The 16582-nt window shown below is 42.8% G+C and overlaps 1 protein-coding gene across 1 annotated transcript in view; it reads right to left on the bottom strand.

Moving 5' to 3' along the window:
* Positions 1 to 825, bottom strand: part of RLF (RLF zinc finger) — an 84447-nt gene extending 83622 nt beyond the window's left edge. The window contains exon 1 of the mRNA XM_027613797.1: positions 581 to 825. Within this exon, the coding sequence (XP_027469598.1) occupies positions 581 to 817 (237 nt within the window). The 5' untranslated portion in view covers positions 818 to 825. The remainder of the gene's footprint in view (positions 1 to 580) is intronic.
* Positions 826 to 16582: the final 15757 nt, after the last annotated feature.

Raw genomic sequence — 16582 nt, 5'->3', positions numbered from 1 at the left:
ATATATGTATGTATAAAATAAAATAAGAAAAAAGAAAGAAAAAAAAAACAACCAATGGGCTCCACAATCCCTAATGAGAAAGCCCTAGACGCCTTTCAAAGCCAACTGTCAGACCTTTTAGGGGCCCACATGACGTTGACTCCAAAGATAAGTCTCCGGCCCCAACACATATCTCCGGATTATTCAGGAAAACCCAGGTTTTCCAGTTTGGAGAAATGCACTCAAAAAAGGATCTCCCAGCAGGAACGAGTAATCAATCTCTCAGGAGGCAATGGCGCTCCAACCACCCGGCAGGGGGACAGGCAACGGCGACAGGGCACGGCCCTTCCAGGGAGCCGCCGGCGCCCTCCGGGCTCTCAGTCTGGCCCAGCGCAACCCGCCCTGGCGGTGGCCAAAGTCGGGCAGTGGTGAAGGGGGGCCAGCGGTCGAGCTTCCCGAGCTGGGCCTTCCCGGCCCGGGGGCGCGGCGAGACACGAAGGTGGCGCCTTTCAGTCCGGCCCCGGCTGCGGCAACGGATCCGGAGGCCTCTTCCCCTGGCCTCCCCACCCCGCCGCCCTCAGCCAGCCAGTCAGCCCCTCACCTGGCAGAAGCTCCGGCAGTAGTTCAAAGATGAGACCTCCGACACCTCCTGCTCCCTCAGCTCTGTTTCCAGCTGCCACAGGCACGGTCGCAGTCCCGGGGCTCCCGGCGCCGGAGATGCAGGGCGATGACCCCGAGCCATGGACTCAGTCTCGGTTCCGTCTCCGGCTCCCGTTCCCGCCGGAGCCTCAGCCCCGGCCCCGGCGGCGACGGCGGCGTCTCCCTTTCCGTCCGCCATCTTCCCACGGCCCAGCAGCGCGTAGGCAACCAAGCCACGTGATTCAGACCTGGCCCCGCCCCCGGCCGACCGCACGTGGTGACGCACTCCTTGGCGACGCGGGCGCCGACCGGATTCCGTCACTGGGACACAGGCTGCTCCTCCTCTCGGCGGCCTTTCTAACAGACGCCCTGGCAACATTGGAGGCCTCACTCCTACCTGCCTCAGCCTTTCCAGACTCTTTGGAGTCACGGAGTCACCGGGCCTGACGTACATGTAGACATACCTAGATATGAGAGGGATGACACTTGAGCTGCTATCTAAAGAACGAGAGAAAAGCATCCCCAGTAGAAGGAACATAAGCAAAGGTTATGAAGCTGAAATGAAGACTAGTTCCATGAGAAGGTGCATTATAACAGTGGGCATTACAAATCAGTAGGGGAAGGATGAACTCTTCAAGAAATGGTGCTGAAAAAATTTTTTCCAATAGAAAAAAAAATAAAACTAGATTTCTACTTCAAACCATATCCAAAAATAAATCCTAGATGGATTAAAGGTCTCAAAATATTTTTCAGGAAATATATCTGTGTGATATCAGAATAAGGAAGAATTTCTTAAATAGGATCCCAAAAGCACAAACCATGTGGGAAAATATTGTTAGATTTGACTGCATTAAAATTTGTTAATTCTCTAACAAAATAAGTTTTAAAAGGTGCAACACAAAAACAAGCCAAAAACTAGATGGTATTCATATATACAAAACCATCAAAAGATTAATATCCAAAAAAGTTCCCAAAATCAAAAGGAAAAAAGCATACAATCCAGTAGAAAAGTGAATAAAGGATATACAGAGCTAGTTCACCAAAAAAAGATATATGAATGGCCAATAAACCCATGAAAAGATGTTTAACTTCACTGTAATTATCAAAGTACAAATTAAAACAATATATGGGGCACCTGGCTAGCTCAGAACAGCATGCGATGCTTGATCTCAGGGATGTGAGTTCAGCCCCATGCTGGGTGTAGAGATTAAATAAACTTAAAATATATAGAGATATAATTTCATACCCATTAGATTGGCAGAAATTTTAAAATTAGTACCATGTTTTAGGATTTAAGAATATGGAATTTATGCATTGCTGGTGGAGGCACTTCTTGGTACATCACTTAGAAGAATGTGTAATATTTAATAAAATTGAAGATATACATGTCCTGTGACTCAGCAATTCCTAATGATAATAATAAGAGTTGATATTCATTGAGATTTAATATATGTCAGGCACTTTTAAGGTTCCTTACATATTTCAACACATTTAATCCTACTAACAATACCATGAAAAGTTACTATTATTACTTTCATTTTATAATTCAGGAAACAGTCACAGAGAATTTAAGTAACATGACCAAAGTGACAGAACTAGTAAGTTATGGTGCCCGGAATTCAATCCCAAGTAGTCTGCTCCAAAATCTAACCTCTTTTTATTTTAGATAGGGGCAGAAGAGAGACAGAGAGAGAATCTCTCCGGCATGGAGCCCAATGAGCTTGATCACACGACCATGAGATGATGACCTGAGCCAAAATCAAGAGTCCATCACTTAACTGACTGAGCCATCCCGGAGCCCCCAGAATCTGACCTTTTAACCACTATGTGGCTGATGTTCATTGCAACACTATTATAATGATAAAATATCAAAAAGAGCCTAAATGTTCAACAGTAGAGAGATGGATAAACAAACTATGGTATACTCCCACATGGAAATATACAGCCGGTAAATGAATGAATGAAAGCTTCATATATTAGCATAGTAAACTGCCTACATCCACATTGATTGATTAGTACCTATTGTGTGCTGAACACTTTCCCAGGTAAGAGAGATTCAGAGAACAGCATATTCTAATGGACAAATGTGACTAAATATTAATGTGTTAGATCTAGGTAGTGGACACATGGTTTTCTATAATATTCTCTGTACTTTTTTGGTATCTTTAGAATATAAATAATTAGGTTTTAAAAAAGGCGGGATTGGGTGGAATGGAGAGAAGGTCAGTGTATCTGTAGTGTGGTTCGAGACGGGGAAGGTGGCAAGGAGAAAAGGGCCAGATAATATAGGATTTTATAGCTCAAGGCAAGCAGTGGGGATTTAAAGTGTGACAGGTAGGAGCACCTAGGTGGATCAGTCGGTTAAGCATCTGACTCTTGATTTGATGCAGGTTGTGATCTCAGGATTGTGAGATCTAGCCCCCATGTCGTTGGCTCCTCACTCAGCAGCGAGTCTGCTGGAGATTCCCTCTCCTTCTGCCCCCTCCCACTCGTGCTCTCTCTTACTCTCTCTCTCAAATAAATAAATCTTATAAAGTGTGACAGGTAACTACTGGAAAGTGTTAAGTGGTTGTATGATATCATCTGATTTATACCCTTGCTGCTACCATATGCAGAATAGGTGGTGGGAGGCAAGAATGAAGCTATTGTAGCAGTCCCAATTGTGAAGATAGACAGATTAAGGAAACATTTTGGGAGCAGAACCATCAGACAATGCACCGGTTATGAGGAGTGAGGGAAAGAGGAATCTGAAATGGCCGCATGGCTTTGGGGTTGAATGGTTGGCAATGATGCCTAACGAGAAAAATGAAGAATTAGGAAAGAACAGGTTGGGGAAAAGGGGAGAGAGAACCAAGAGTTCTGCTTGGGACAGGTACAGGTTAATTTTAATTTTCCTGTGACACAACCAAATGGATGTACTTGGATATATGTCTTTGGAACTTCAGGAAGGGCAGGGCTGGAGATGCACAGCCATGTTATGTTCCTGCTATAAGACAACAACAACAGAGAAAACCACAAACCTTCTTTGACTCCACCACATCCTCCTCTAGTTTCCGTCCCATTTCTCTGCTCTCTTTTATAGAAAAACTCCTATAAAGAGCTGGCCAAACCCTCCATTTGTACTTTTCTTCTCATTCTCTCTTGAACACTTTTCAGCCAGGCTTTCCTCCCCACTCCTAACTGAAACTGCTTTCTTAATTTAAATTTTATTTTTTTAAAGATTTATTTTATTTATTTATTTATTTACTTACTTACTTATTTATTTATCAGAGAGAGAGCACACAAGCAGGGGGAAGCAGCAGGCAGAGGGAGAAGCAGGCTTCCTGCTGAGCAGGGACTCCCTCCCCAACATGGGGCTCGATCCAGGACCCTGGGATCATGACCTGAGCCAGAGGCAGACACTTAATTGGCTGAGCCACAGGCGTCCCTGAAACTGCTTTTTTTAATGTTACCAGTAATTTCCATTTTTGTTGAATCAAATGGCAAATTATCAGTCCTTTATCTAGTCTCTTGGCAGTGTTTGGGCTTGCTGATCGTTCCCCAACATTGGATTTCACTTGGCTTCCATGTCTCCATATTCTCCTGGTGTTTCTTCCGGGTTTCTTTTCTTGCTCTCCCTTCTCTTTCTGACTTCTAAATGTCACAAGCACAGCCCTTCAAACTCTTTTTCTTTTTAAGATTTTATTTATTTATTTGATAGAGAGAGAGTGTGGCCAGTGGGAAGGAGCAGAGGGAGAGGGACAAGCAGACTCCATGCTGAGTACAGAGCCCAACACGGGGCTCCCACGACCTTGAGATCATGACCCGAGCTGAAATCAAGAGTTGGACACTTACCTGACTGAGCCACCCAGGCGTTCTAACCTTTCTTTCTACACTCATTGCTATACTCACCCAGTTCTAATACCATTTACATACTTATGTCCATTAATATCATCCAAAGGCACCATGCCTTGGCAAAAATCTCTCTCTCTCTCTGTACATGTATACATACACACACACACACATACACTCTATAACTATATTAAAGAACACAGGTTTCTCTGTCTTTCAAGATCTAGCACTCACCACAAAGTACAACTCTAAATATTTGCTTTTATAACTACCACTATTCAAGCTCAGGAACATCTTTTCCATGTCTTTTGCTCTATGTCCTCAACTGAAGGCACCAAAAGAATTGAAAGCAAGGACTTGAGCAGTTATTTGTATACTCATGTTCACAACAACATTATTCATAATCACCAAAAGGTGGAAACAACCCAAGCATTCACTGAGAGATGAATGGATAAACAAAATGTGGTGTATACATACAGTGGAATATTACTTGGTCTTGAAAAGGAAGGAAAATTTGACACATGCTACACAATAGATGAACCTCAAGGACATTATATTAAGTGAAATATGTAAGTCACAGAGACAAATACGTGATACTACCTATGTGAGGTATCCTAAGAATTTAAAAACAGAGACAAAAAGTAGAACAGTGGTTGCAAGGGGCTGGGAGAAGGGAGACTAGGGAGTTAGTATTTAATAGGCAGTGAGTTTCAATTTAGGAAGATAAAAAAATTCTGGAGATGGATGGTGGTGATGGTTGCACAATAATGTGAATATGCGGGGTGCCTGGGTGGCTCAGTCGTTAAGTGTCTGCCTTCGGCTCAGGTCATGATCCCAGGGTTCTGGGTTCGAGCCCCGCATGGGGCTCCCTGCTCAGCAGGAAGCTTGCTTCTCCTTCTCCCACTCCCCCTGCTTGTGTTCCCTCTCTCACTGTGTCTCTCTCTATCAAATAAATAAATAAAATCTTTAAAAAATAATAATGTGAATATGCTTAATGTCACCGAACCATATACATAAAAATGGCTAAATGGTGGGCACCTGGGTGGTGCAGTTGGTTAAGTGTCTGACCCTTGGTTTCCACTCAGGTCCTGATCTCAGGGTCATGAGATCAAGCCCTGTGTCTGGCTCAGGGCTCAGCGCAGAGTCCGCTTGGGTTTCTCTCTCTCTCTGCCCCTCCCCCCCAAATAAATAAATAAGTCTTTAAAAAAATGGTTAAATGGTAAATTTTATGTTATGCATATTTTATCACAATATAAAAAAACTGAGGGGTGCCTGGGTGGCTCAGTCGGTTAACTGTCTTCCTTCGGCTTGGGTCATGATCCCGGGGTCTGGGGTTGGGTTTCCTGCTCAGCAAGGACCCTGCTTCTCCCTCTCCTTCTGCCCCTTCTCTCCTGCTTGTGCTCCTCTCCCATTCTCTCTCTCTCAAATAAATAAATACAATCTTTTTTTTTTTTTTTTGTGAGTAAAGCAAGAAGTTTATTTAAAGTGGAGATACAGAAAAAGCTCTCAAGAGTGAAAGGGGTCCCGACAAGGTTGCCCAATAAATACAATCTTTAAAAAAACAAAACTGAAAGGCAACTGCATCCTAATGCCTTTACGGTTTTGGGTGGAACCACTTAAGAGAAACAGGTACCGCTTTGCAGTGCCAAGAGAATTTGAACAGCAGAAGTACTTAGGTAAGAGAAAACACTAATTTGTCATACTCTTCCTCTTAGAGCACAAATGCAACATATTCTTGCATAACCAAGTATTATTTCTCAGTAATAGTGAATGTTACTTTTTTAAAATTGCTTCTTTTCATGTTCAAATTCATGGTTCGGAAACAACTAATGAATTAGCACAATTTTCCATAGAGGCTGAAGAAAATTTTGCAATACTAAACAATTCTTTTGACCCTTAAATTTTATATTCATATGTAACTTGTAACATAGGTGGAGAGACTGATTCTTTATATTGTCAATAGATAAACAATGAGTTGGGAATATATCGGGAGTAACTTTATTTGTATAAAAATATTTAGTAAGGCAAAAAATAAAGTAAAAAAATATTTAATAAGGCAATTTGGTTTTAAAGGATAACTTTCTATTTCCAGCATTGTTTATAAAATTTTGATTTGAAATTCTGATATTTGGAGGGGTGCCTGGCTGGCTCAGTCAGTACAGCATGCAACTGTTGATCTCAGGGTTGTGAGTTTGAGCCCGCACTGGGTGTAGAGATGACTTACATAAATAAATCTTTAAAATTCTGATATTTTTATTTTATTTTGCATTTTAATGGGTAATTTGAATATTTTAAGACACAAATAACATTTAAAACACAAAAAACAATTTTTGGCAGTTTATAAATATAAATTTAAGATTTTATTTATTTACTTATTTGACAGAAAGAGAAAGAAAGAGCACACAAGCAGGGGGAGCAACAGAGGGAGAGGAGAAGCAGGTTCCCTGCTGAACAGAGAACCCAATGCGGACTTCGATCCCAGTACCCAAAGGCAGACACTTAATTGACTGAGCCATCCAGGAGCCTCTAGTTACAATTTCTAAATAGCTCGACATATGGTATATGGATCGCCGTTTGTGCTCTTATTCCTGACCTTACAAATAATAAGAGTGAACCTGCTAACTATTACCACCGTCCTGACATCAAGACTCTGTCTCCTGTCTCCTCTACATATCTAACAAGCATCTCATACAAAACATGCCCCAAACTTTTCCTTTCCTAGTAAATGACCGTGTACTCATTCAGCTGCATAAGCCAAAGACCTTTTTTTTTTAAAGATTTTTTATTTATTTATTTGACAGAGAGAAAGAGACAGCGAGAGAAGGAACACAAGCGGGGGAGTGGGAGAGGGAGAAGCAGACTTCCCGCGGAGCAGAGAGCCCGATGCGGGGCTCGATCCCAGGACCCTGGGATCATGACCTGAGCTGAAGGCAGACGCTTAATGACCGAGCCACCCAGGCGCCCAAGACTTTGGAGTCATGCTCATCTCCATTCTCTCTCACACACTCCTTATCTAATCCATGCCCTAGACTGAAAATATATTCTCAAATGGAATCCATTCTTACCTCCTCAGCTCTACCCACAGACTTCTTCACTAGTATCCGCTTCCCCCGGCCCCCCGACCATCTAAACATAGGTGATAATCCTTCTGGTGAACTAGCTACTTCTATTCTTGTCCTTCTGCAGTCGATTCTCCAGACAATACATTAATACTTTTAAGACATAATACAGATTGCATCCTTGTGCTCAAAATACTCTAGTGGCTTCCCATCATCCTTACCAGAGCCCACAAAGTCCTACCTTATTGGCCCCTGCTACCTCTCCAAATTCACTTCCCCACCACTTCTTATTCACTCCACTGTGGGTCCAGGCACAATGGCCTTAGCATGCTTGAACAAGACAAACCAGGTCCATGACCTTTCGCACCTACTTATTCCTTTCTCTAGTGTACTATTCCTTTTCTCATTTTATTCAGGTTCAGGTATCACCTCGGAGAGGCATTTCCTCATGACCCTATCTGAAATAGCTTTCTCTGTCCCCTTTCTCTTCTTTAATTTTTTTCAAATTAATTGGCTTTACATTATCATTATTTTGTGTGTCTCCCCTTGCCAGAAGGTAAAGTTTTTTTTTTTCTAATTGAGATATAACTGACGTATAACAGAAGGTAAGGTCTTTGAAAGTAGGGTGACTTACTTTATCAATGCTGTAACCCTAGGGCCTCTGGTACAATAGACCCTGGCATATTGTGGGCAACTGTATGTTAAATGAAAGAAGAAACTTTAAAAGTTTGCAGTGTTTAAATGGAATTGAAGGAGCTCTCCTAGGGAAAGTGTGAACTAAGGGTCACAAAACTCATATTCTTTTTTTTTTTTTAAAGATTGTATTTATTTATTTGTCAGAGAGAGACAGAGCACAGGCAGGGGGAGCTGCAGGCTCCCCACTGAGCAAGGAGCCTGATGCAAGACTCGATCCCAGGAGCCCAGGATCATGACCTGAGTCGAAGGCAGACACTTAACTGACTGAGCCACCCAGCTGTCCCCCAACAAACTCATATTCTTATACACCTTTGGCAAATAACCTAAGTGAATGAAGCAGGCTGGATATCAGATGTTTGAATAGTAAACTGATTAAGAAATGACCCAGGCCACAGGTACTCAGCTCCAGCAATTTATTGCTATGGGAGAATGTAGATCCCATTTTGTTAGATCTTCGAATTCTCCCAGAAAAATTGGAAATCCAGGTTTTTAAACACAATTCCCCATTTTTAAAGCTGCAGGCCATATAATGTCCACCTATGCTTTGGTTTGGATGATGAACCCATAATTTGTGACCTCAAACATAAAAAAAAGAGGAGGGTCCAGGATCATCCCAACATTAATACACAAGAGTAGAATCTAGCTAGCAAAAATGTTGAGAAGGAGCCACCAAAGAGGTGGAGGACAAACCAGAGGGTGGAATATTCCTGAAGACAAAAGAAGATTTTATTTATTTATTTATTATTTGAGAGAGAGAATGGTAGAGAGAGAGCACGAGAGGGAGGAGGGTCAGAGGAGAAGCAGACTCCCTGCCGAGCAGGGAGCCCAATGTGGGACTCGATCCCAGGACTCCAGGATCATGGCCTGAGCTGAAGGCAGTCGCTTTAACCAACTGAGCCACCCAGGCGCCCCTGAAGACAAAAAGAAGGAAAGTGGCAGGAAAAGAATAGTCAGGTGTATAGACTGCTAACAAGAATTTGGGTAAGGGCACCTGGGTGGCTCAGTCGGTTGGGCGACTGCCTTTGGCTCAGGTCATGATCCTGGAGTCCCAGGATCGAGTCCCGCATCGGGCTCCACGCTCGGCGCGGGAGTCTGCTTCTCCCTCTGACCCTCTTCCCTCTCGTGCTCTCTATCTCTCATTCTCTCTCTCGCAAATAAATAAAATCTTAAAAAAAAAAAGAATTTGGTAAGATGAGGACAGAAAAGTGACCACTTGATATGACATCATAGGTATTGTTAATAGCCTTGACTAGAGAAGTTTCTGTGCACCTCTGGTATGGAAGCCTGATGGTGAGGGTTGAATAATTAACTGGAGGTAAGGAAGTGAAAAAGGTAGGATGGGGAAGGGAGGAATTTTAAACTTTTAAGAAGTTTTTTTCTGTGAAAAAAAGAACATAAAAATGGGACTGTGCTATAACGGGATGTGAGATTTTGGAAGGAATTCTTAAAGATAAGGAAATTCTTATCTTCAAATAGTAACGGTTGTGTGCATATGGAAATGATACAAGAAAACAGGAAAAAATGTGATGTTGAAAAGAGGACGGGGCACCTGGGTGGCTCAGTCAGTTAAGTATCTGCCTTTGGCTTGGGTCATGATCCCAGGGTCCTGGGATCGAGCCCCACATCAGGCTCCCTGCTCGGCAGGGAGTCTGCTTTTTCCCTCTGCCTCTGCCTGCCACTCCCCCTGCTTGTGCTCTCTCTCTGTCAAATAAATAAATAAAATCTTAGGGCGCCTGGGTGGCTCGGTTGGTTGAGCGACTGCCTTCGGCTCAGGTCATGATCCTGGAGTCCCGGATCGAGTCCCACATCGGGCTCCCTGCTCGGCGGGGAGTCTGCTTCTCCCTCTGACCCTCTTCCCTCTCGTGCTTTCTATCTCTCATTCTCTCTCTCTCAAATAAATAAATAAAAAATAAAATCTTAAAAAAAATAAATAAAATAAAATCTTAAAAAAAAAAAAACAAAATGGCCGATGTTGGGGCACCTAGGTGGCTCAGTCAGTTAAGCATCTGCCTTCAGCTCAGGTCATGATCCCAGGGTTCTGGGATCGAGCCCCACATCAGGCTCCCTGCTCAGTGGGGAGTCTGCTTCTCCCTCCCCTCTGACCCTCCCTACCTGTGCTCTCTCTCTCTCTTTCAAATAAACTAATAAAATCTTTTTTTTTAAAGATTTTATTTATTTATTCATGAGAGACAGAGGGGAGAGGGGGAGAGGGAGAGAGAGAGAGAGAGAGAGAGAGAGAGAGAAGCAGAGGGAGAAGCAGGCTCCCAAGGAGCAGGGAGCCCAATGCGGGACTCGATCCCAGGACCCTGGGATCATGACCTGAGCCAAAGGCAGACGCTTAACCATCTGAGCCACCCAGGTGCCCTAAACTAATAAAATCTTAAAAAAAAAAAAAAAAAAGAGGACAAGAGAAAAGTCCCTGAGAAGGCAAGAGGAGATGGCATCCAGAATACAGGAAAAGGTTTGGTCTAGGGTAGAAATGAGAGACATGTTTTAATTTTAACAGGAGGGACGCTGGCAAATATGGGTATGGATGTGGGGAAGTGTGTCTATGTGGCAGTGGGAGACTCTGGAGTTGCTGCCTGAGCACTTCTTCCTCCATGAAGTACAAGATAAATTGTTGAGGTGACACTAAGGAGGTGGGGAGAGGCAATGTTGAACGTTGGAGGAGAGAAGAAACTTCAGAGTTAGAGCTATTTCACAGCAAGATAGGAAAGAATACTTACTAAATGTGTGCATGAAGACTGAAGGGCAGTGTTGAGTGGCGTTCTTCATTTGTTTAACAAATATTCATAGCCGGTCTGCTATGTTTCAGGTACTGTCCTAGGGGCAGAAATAGGTCATTGAACAAGGGCACCTGGCTGGCTCAGCCAGTAAAGCATGTGACTCCTGATGTCAGGGTCATGAGTTCAAGCCCCACATTGGGTGTGGAGCCTACTTAAAAAAAAAAAAAAAAGTATCATGAATAAAGGATGTCCCTGGGTTTCATATTGCTTTTTTTATCCCCAGAAGTTACAATACAGTTAACTTATTTGCAACTTTCTTGAGTCATATTCTAGTTCTACAGATAACCCCAGTTCTCCTTGATGAGCTGGGTATCCCTCAATACACCATCAGTAATACATTTACAAGTGATGATTTAGGGTAGTTTCATTTTGCAGAATGAATCATCTTTTCAGATTCAAAAAACATTGTGGATATCTATCACAGTTGTAGTAACTTCTTTTCAAAATACATGAAAAGCAGAGGATTCTGGAGTTAGGTTTGCTGGGTTTGAATCCCAGCTCCACTGTGTATTAGTTGTGGGCCTTTAGATCATTTAATTTCTTTGAGCCTCAGGTTCTTCATCTTAGGATGGACATAATATTAGCATGTATCCAAGGAGCTTTCGTTAGGGGCACCTGGGTGGCTCAGTCGGTTAAGCATCTGACTCTTGATTTCGGCTCAGGTCATGATCTCAGGGTTGTGAGATTGAACCCTGTGTTGAGCTCCGAACTCAGTGTGGAACTTTCTGAAGATTCTTCCTCCCCCTGCCCCTCCCCACCTCTTAAATGATAACAATAAAATAAAATAAAAAGAGAGATCGTTAAAGTGACCAGAAGAGGTCTGGACACATAATAAGTGCTCAATAAATAAGATTACTATTGTTTCTATGAGGTTGAGTCTCGGAGAATAACTTTAGCTTCCCTTATTGTAGACTCCCACACATAGTGACTATGGAAACAGTCTATTTTCATGACTGCTGTGTGAGACACAAAATGATCAGAGGACAGACCTATATTGTGGATCATTAAAGTTGCTGATTAGGCTAGAATTTCCGATTTGCAAGTTCAAGAACTTGACTCTATCATTTCACCTAGGTGGTGATTAAGTCACAAGAGCCCAATTTACTAATTCACCCTAAGAAATATAATGGCGTCCCTATAGAAAAGTCAACTTGGGAAACAAAATTAGCATCAGAAGTTTGCTTAGGTCGGGTAGGATGGGTGTAAAGGGAGCTAAAAGATCTTAAATCACCCCATCCCACACCCAGGCTTCTTCATAATTATTTTCTTTTATTTATTTTGTTTATTTTTTAAGGTTTTATTTATTTCAGAGAGAGAGAGCAATCAAGCTTGAGCAAGGGGAGGAACAGAGGGAGAAAGAGACTCTCCACTGAGCAGGGAGCCCGACGAGGGCAGACGCTTAAATGACTGAGCCACCCAGCACCCCCATAATTATTTTCTCTCTCTTTCGTTTCCTCAAGATCTAATTAGGTTAGATTCCAAATCCTAACCATTTGTCCTCAGGAAACTTTCTTCCATCCGTCTTTTCTCTGACCCATTCCTACTTATCCATGCCCTGGGAATGGGTACATATTCAGAACACAGCGTAATGTCTTCTAAAGGTCTGAGAAGAGCAGGGAGGGGGAGAGAGTAGCTGCAAGGTGAGGGAGCAGTGTCTATATTCCAGAACCTCCTTTGAGCGCTTAGCCCCCGTGACTGTCACCACACCCTCCCAGTCTCTCTCCTTTGGACTCATCACCTCCCTGGGATCCCAGGAGCCTAGTGTTCCATTCTGGGAGGCTTTGTTGCTCTGTTTTGACGAAGGACTGGGGGGTCCCAAAGGCAGAGACCCTCAGAGGAGATGCAAACTCGAAAGTCTCACGGACGCTGTTTCAGCCTTCCTTCCTGCCAGAGATTCCCCCCACCGCCAGAGAACTATTCTTTGCTATTCTAAAATCTTTTGGGGGGTTTTACATTTGTTGGATTTATGGAAGGACAGATTCCTTCCCTGTCCCACCACCATTCGACAAGTTCTACTTTTCTCTGGCTTAAGCTATCGCGAGAGTGTCCCAACAGTTATCCCTGTTTCTAGGTCACCCCACTTGTTCCCTGAAATTCATCTTCCTAAATTCACCTCCATGGCTTAAAAATGTTCAGCCCTTTCTCGCTCCAAAAAGAATCAAAATTTTCAGCCTGGGTTTTAAATTCAACTACTCGCCACTTGCTATTCCTAAGAGCACAGAGCTCTTGGCTAGCTCCCCAAATATCTCACCATCACCCCTTATACACGTTTTCCTACCTTTGTGTCTTTGCTCAATTTGTCACCTCTTCGTGCAACTCCCTGAGACTTAGACTAAATGGTATGAAGAGATAGTATTATTCAGTCATGGTAGACTGGCCCTTCCTTCAGCCCCTCGCACCCTAATCTTTTTCTTACCTCAAGGGCTTTGTATTTGCTGTTCTGTCTGTCTGGAACATTCTTTACCTATCCAGCTCCTTCTCAATCTTCAGGGTTCTGCTCTTAAAGTATGTCCTTTGCTTGTCTCTCTTCTAGCAGCCTGTTCTTTTTTTCTTCCTAGTACTTACCAAAATCTGTAATTATGCATGTAAGTATTAGTTTATTTGTTTAAGACCCCTGCCACCACCTCACTAGGTCATAAACGTGCAGGCCTGTGTGTTCCCCGCGCTATTTCAGTGCCTCACACAGAGGCCATGGCAAGCGCGAACATTTGCTGGATGCCTGACTGGAGCGACTGAATGGGTTATAATGTGTGGAATTCGTGGTCCATCATCAGCAAAACCACCTGTATTCTCAGTCTCTTCTCTGCTTTAACTTACCCCTGGCTCGCCCCCCCCTCAAGTGTTGCGTCTCCTCTTTTGTTTCCTTCATGGATTGGGGTGTGGCACAGAGTAGTTGCTCTCTGTATGTTTAATTGCTTTCTGCTCTCTCCTTTTCCCTTCAGTCTAATGAATGATCAGGAAAGATAGCCCGACAGAGCGAAAAGCCGTTACTGTTTTGAAGTCAGACAGACTGAGATAGAACCCCAATCTTGCTACTGACTCGCAGGCAACCTCGACCACGTTATTGAACTTCTCTGAGCCTCAAGCTTCGCATGTAACAGAATTTTAACGTGGGCAGAGCTACCTTGTTAGGTTGGGCCAAGGTATTAAGCTACACTGCCCCTAGAGGGCTTTTGTTTTTGGAATCGTGGACTCAGAATCCCGGGAATGTTTGAAGATCTTTGCCAGCTACACTGACCCCCTGCAGGGGGGCGGGGGGGGGCCCTTCGCAGCCTTGCGGGAGTTGGCCCCAGCATAGACGGTGGGCCACAGATGAAAAATTCAGAGGCCTGGAAGAGGGCAGCAATCCTTGAGCAGCAGGGTGACAGTGGTAGTTCTAGTTATTTTTGGGAGAACTGGGGAGGGGACCTGGGTGAAAGACCAGATTTACTGCCACTTAAGCATTTGGTGAGTTGCTTAGAGCTTAAAAATTGGGGTTATTGCTACATGTGTGGTACATTTGTGCTAACCATGATTAGATGAGGTTATGGGTATATCTGAGCCACACAGTAAATGAAGATAATAATAAATACCCACCTTTCAGTGTTGTTGTGAGTATCAAATGAGAAGATGGATTTGTGTAAAGTGTGAATATGGTGCCTGGTACATAATAGATGCTCAATAACTGGCAACTGGTACTATTGTTCTTGAAAATTAGGCAGCCTTGGTTGCCTGGGTGGCTCAGTCGTTAAGCCTCTGCCTTCAGCTCAGGTCATGATCCCAGGGTCCTGGGATCGAGCCCCACATCGGGCTCCCTGCTCCACGGGAAGCCTGCTTCTCCCTCTCCCACTCCCCCTGCTTGTGTTCCCTCTCTCCCTGTGTCTCTCTCTCTGTCAAAAAATAAATCTTTAAAAGAAAAGAAAAGAAAATTAGGCAGACTTTCCACTTTTCTTGCTTATGCCAAATGGCAAATTTATTCTCTAAAAATAAAGAGAGAATCAGAAAAAAGGGGATTAAAACAAGAATACGGTCGAGGAGCCTGGGTGGCTCAGTCAGTTAAGTGTCTGCTGGGGTCATGATCCCGGGTCCTGGTATCAAGCCCCATGTCAGGCTCCCTACTCAGCAGGGGGCTTGCTTCTCCCTCTGCCTCAGCCCCTTCCCCCTGCTCATTTTCTCTCTCTTTCTGTCAAATAAATAAATAAAATCTTAAAAAAAAACAAGAATACGGTCAAACTTTGTACTTTTTTGTAGGCAGCCCTTTGCTTTTTGGTTTTAAAAGGAAACACAGACATTCTGTTAATTGTGTGCAATTAAATATATTTAAAATCCATTAATAGATGTAATATAATTATTAAGTAGTTGCCAGTGGCCAGGGATAGGGAATAGAAATTGAGAAGAGGCACACAGAAACTTTTGGGCTGACATAAATGTTCTGTCTTGATTGTGGTCATTGTTACATGTGTATATACATTTATCAAAGTTCATTGAACTGTACATTTATGTTGTTATTTTACTGTATGTTAGTTATACCTCAATAGAGCTAATTTTTTTAAAAAATCCAATCCTTTCGGGGTGCCTGGGTGGCTCAGTTGGTTAAGTGTCTGCCTTTGGCTCTGGTCATGTTCTCAGGGTCCTGAGATGGAGTGTTTGCTCAGCGGGGAGTGTGCTTCCCCCTCATGTGCACCTCTCTCTCAAATAAATAAATCTTTTTAAAAAAAGAAGAAAAATCCAATCCTTTCATAGGTTTTATTATTTTGATACTTCTTTTATTTAAATTGATTCAAGTAGTATTTGAATTTGAAATTATTTTTACTATTCATTAACTTATGCTTGACATTAAATAATTTAATAAATATTAATTTATCTTAAATAATATCATGATAACATCATACTATCAGTAATAGAAATGAATCAGTGGGAGGAAATGCTGTTTTTATTATACATGTGAACAGGCCAGATGATGACTCTGACCTGGATACAGTGCTGGGCTCTTGGACTACAAATTGAAATAGACACGGTCCCCCACCTCAAGCAGCATCTTACTGTGTAGTGAGGGATCCACACATAAACAGATAATTTCTCTTTTAAAAAATTAAATATTTTTGAATAAGTAAAATATGCCCTTGTTTTTAAAAAATCTGCACAGAAAAATAGATAGTAAAAAATAAGTCTCTCTGGGCGCCTGGGTGGCTCAGTTGGTTAGGCGACTGCCTTCGGCTCAGGTCATGATCCTGGAGTCCCTGGATCGAGTCCCGCATCGGGCTCCCTGCTCGGCAGGGAGTCTGCTTCTCCCTCTGACCCTCCCCCATCTCATGTGCTCTCTCTCTCTCTCTCTCTTATCTCTCTCTCTCAAATAAATAAATAAATAATCTTAAAAAAAAATAAGTCTCTCTGTGATCCCTCAGTGCCCACATTTCAGTATGGCATATGTATATGTACAATTCCATAATGAAACATATCAAACAGATAGTCTTTCTTTCTCTTTCTTCTTTCTTTTTTTCTTTTTCTTTCTTTCTTCTTTCTTTCTTTCTTCTTCTCTCTCTTTCTTTCTTTCTTTCTTTTTTCTTTCTTTCTTTCTTCTTTCTTCTTTTTCTTTTTCTTCTTTTTTCTTTC

This window comes from Zalophus californianus, chromosome 4, assembly GCF_009762305.2.
Source record: "Zalophus californianus isolate mZalCal1 chromosome 4, mZalCal1.pri.v2, whole genome shotgun sequence".
NCBI classification, from domain to species: Eukaryota; Metazoa; Chordata; class Mammalia; order Carnivora; family Otariidae; genus Zalophus; species Zalophus californianus.
The sequence above is the reverse complement of the archived record's forward strand: the minus strand, read 5'-3'. Positions and strand labels throughout refer to the sequence as shown.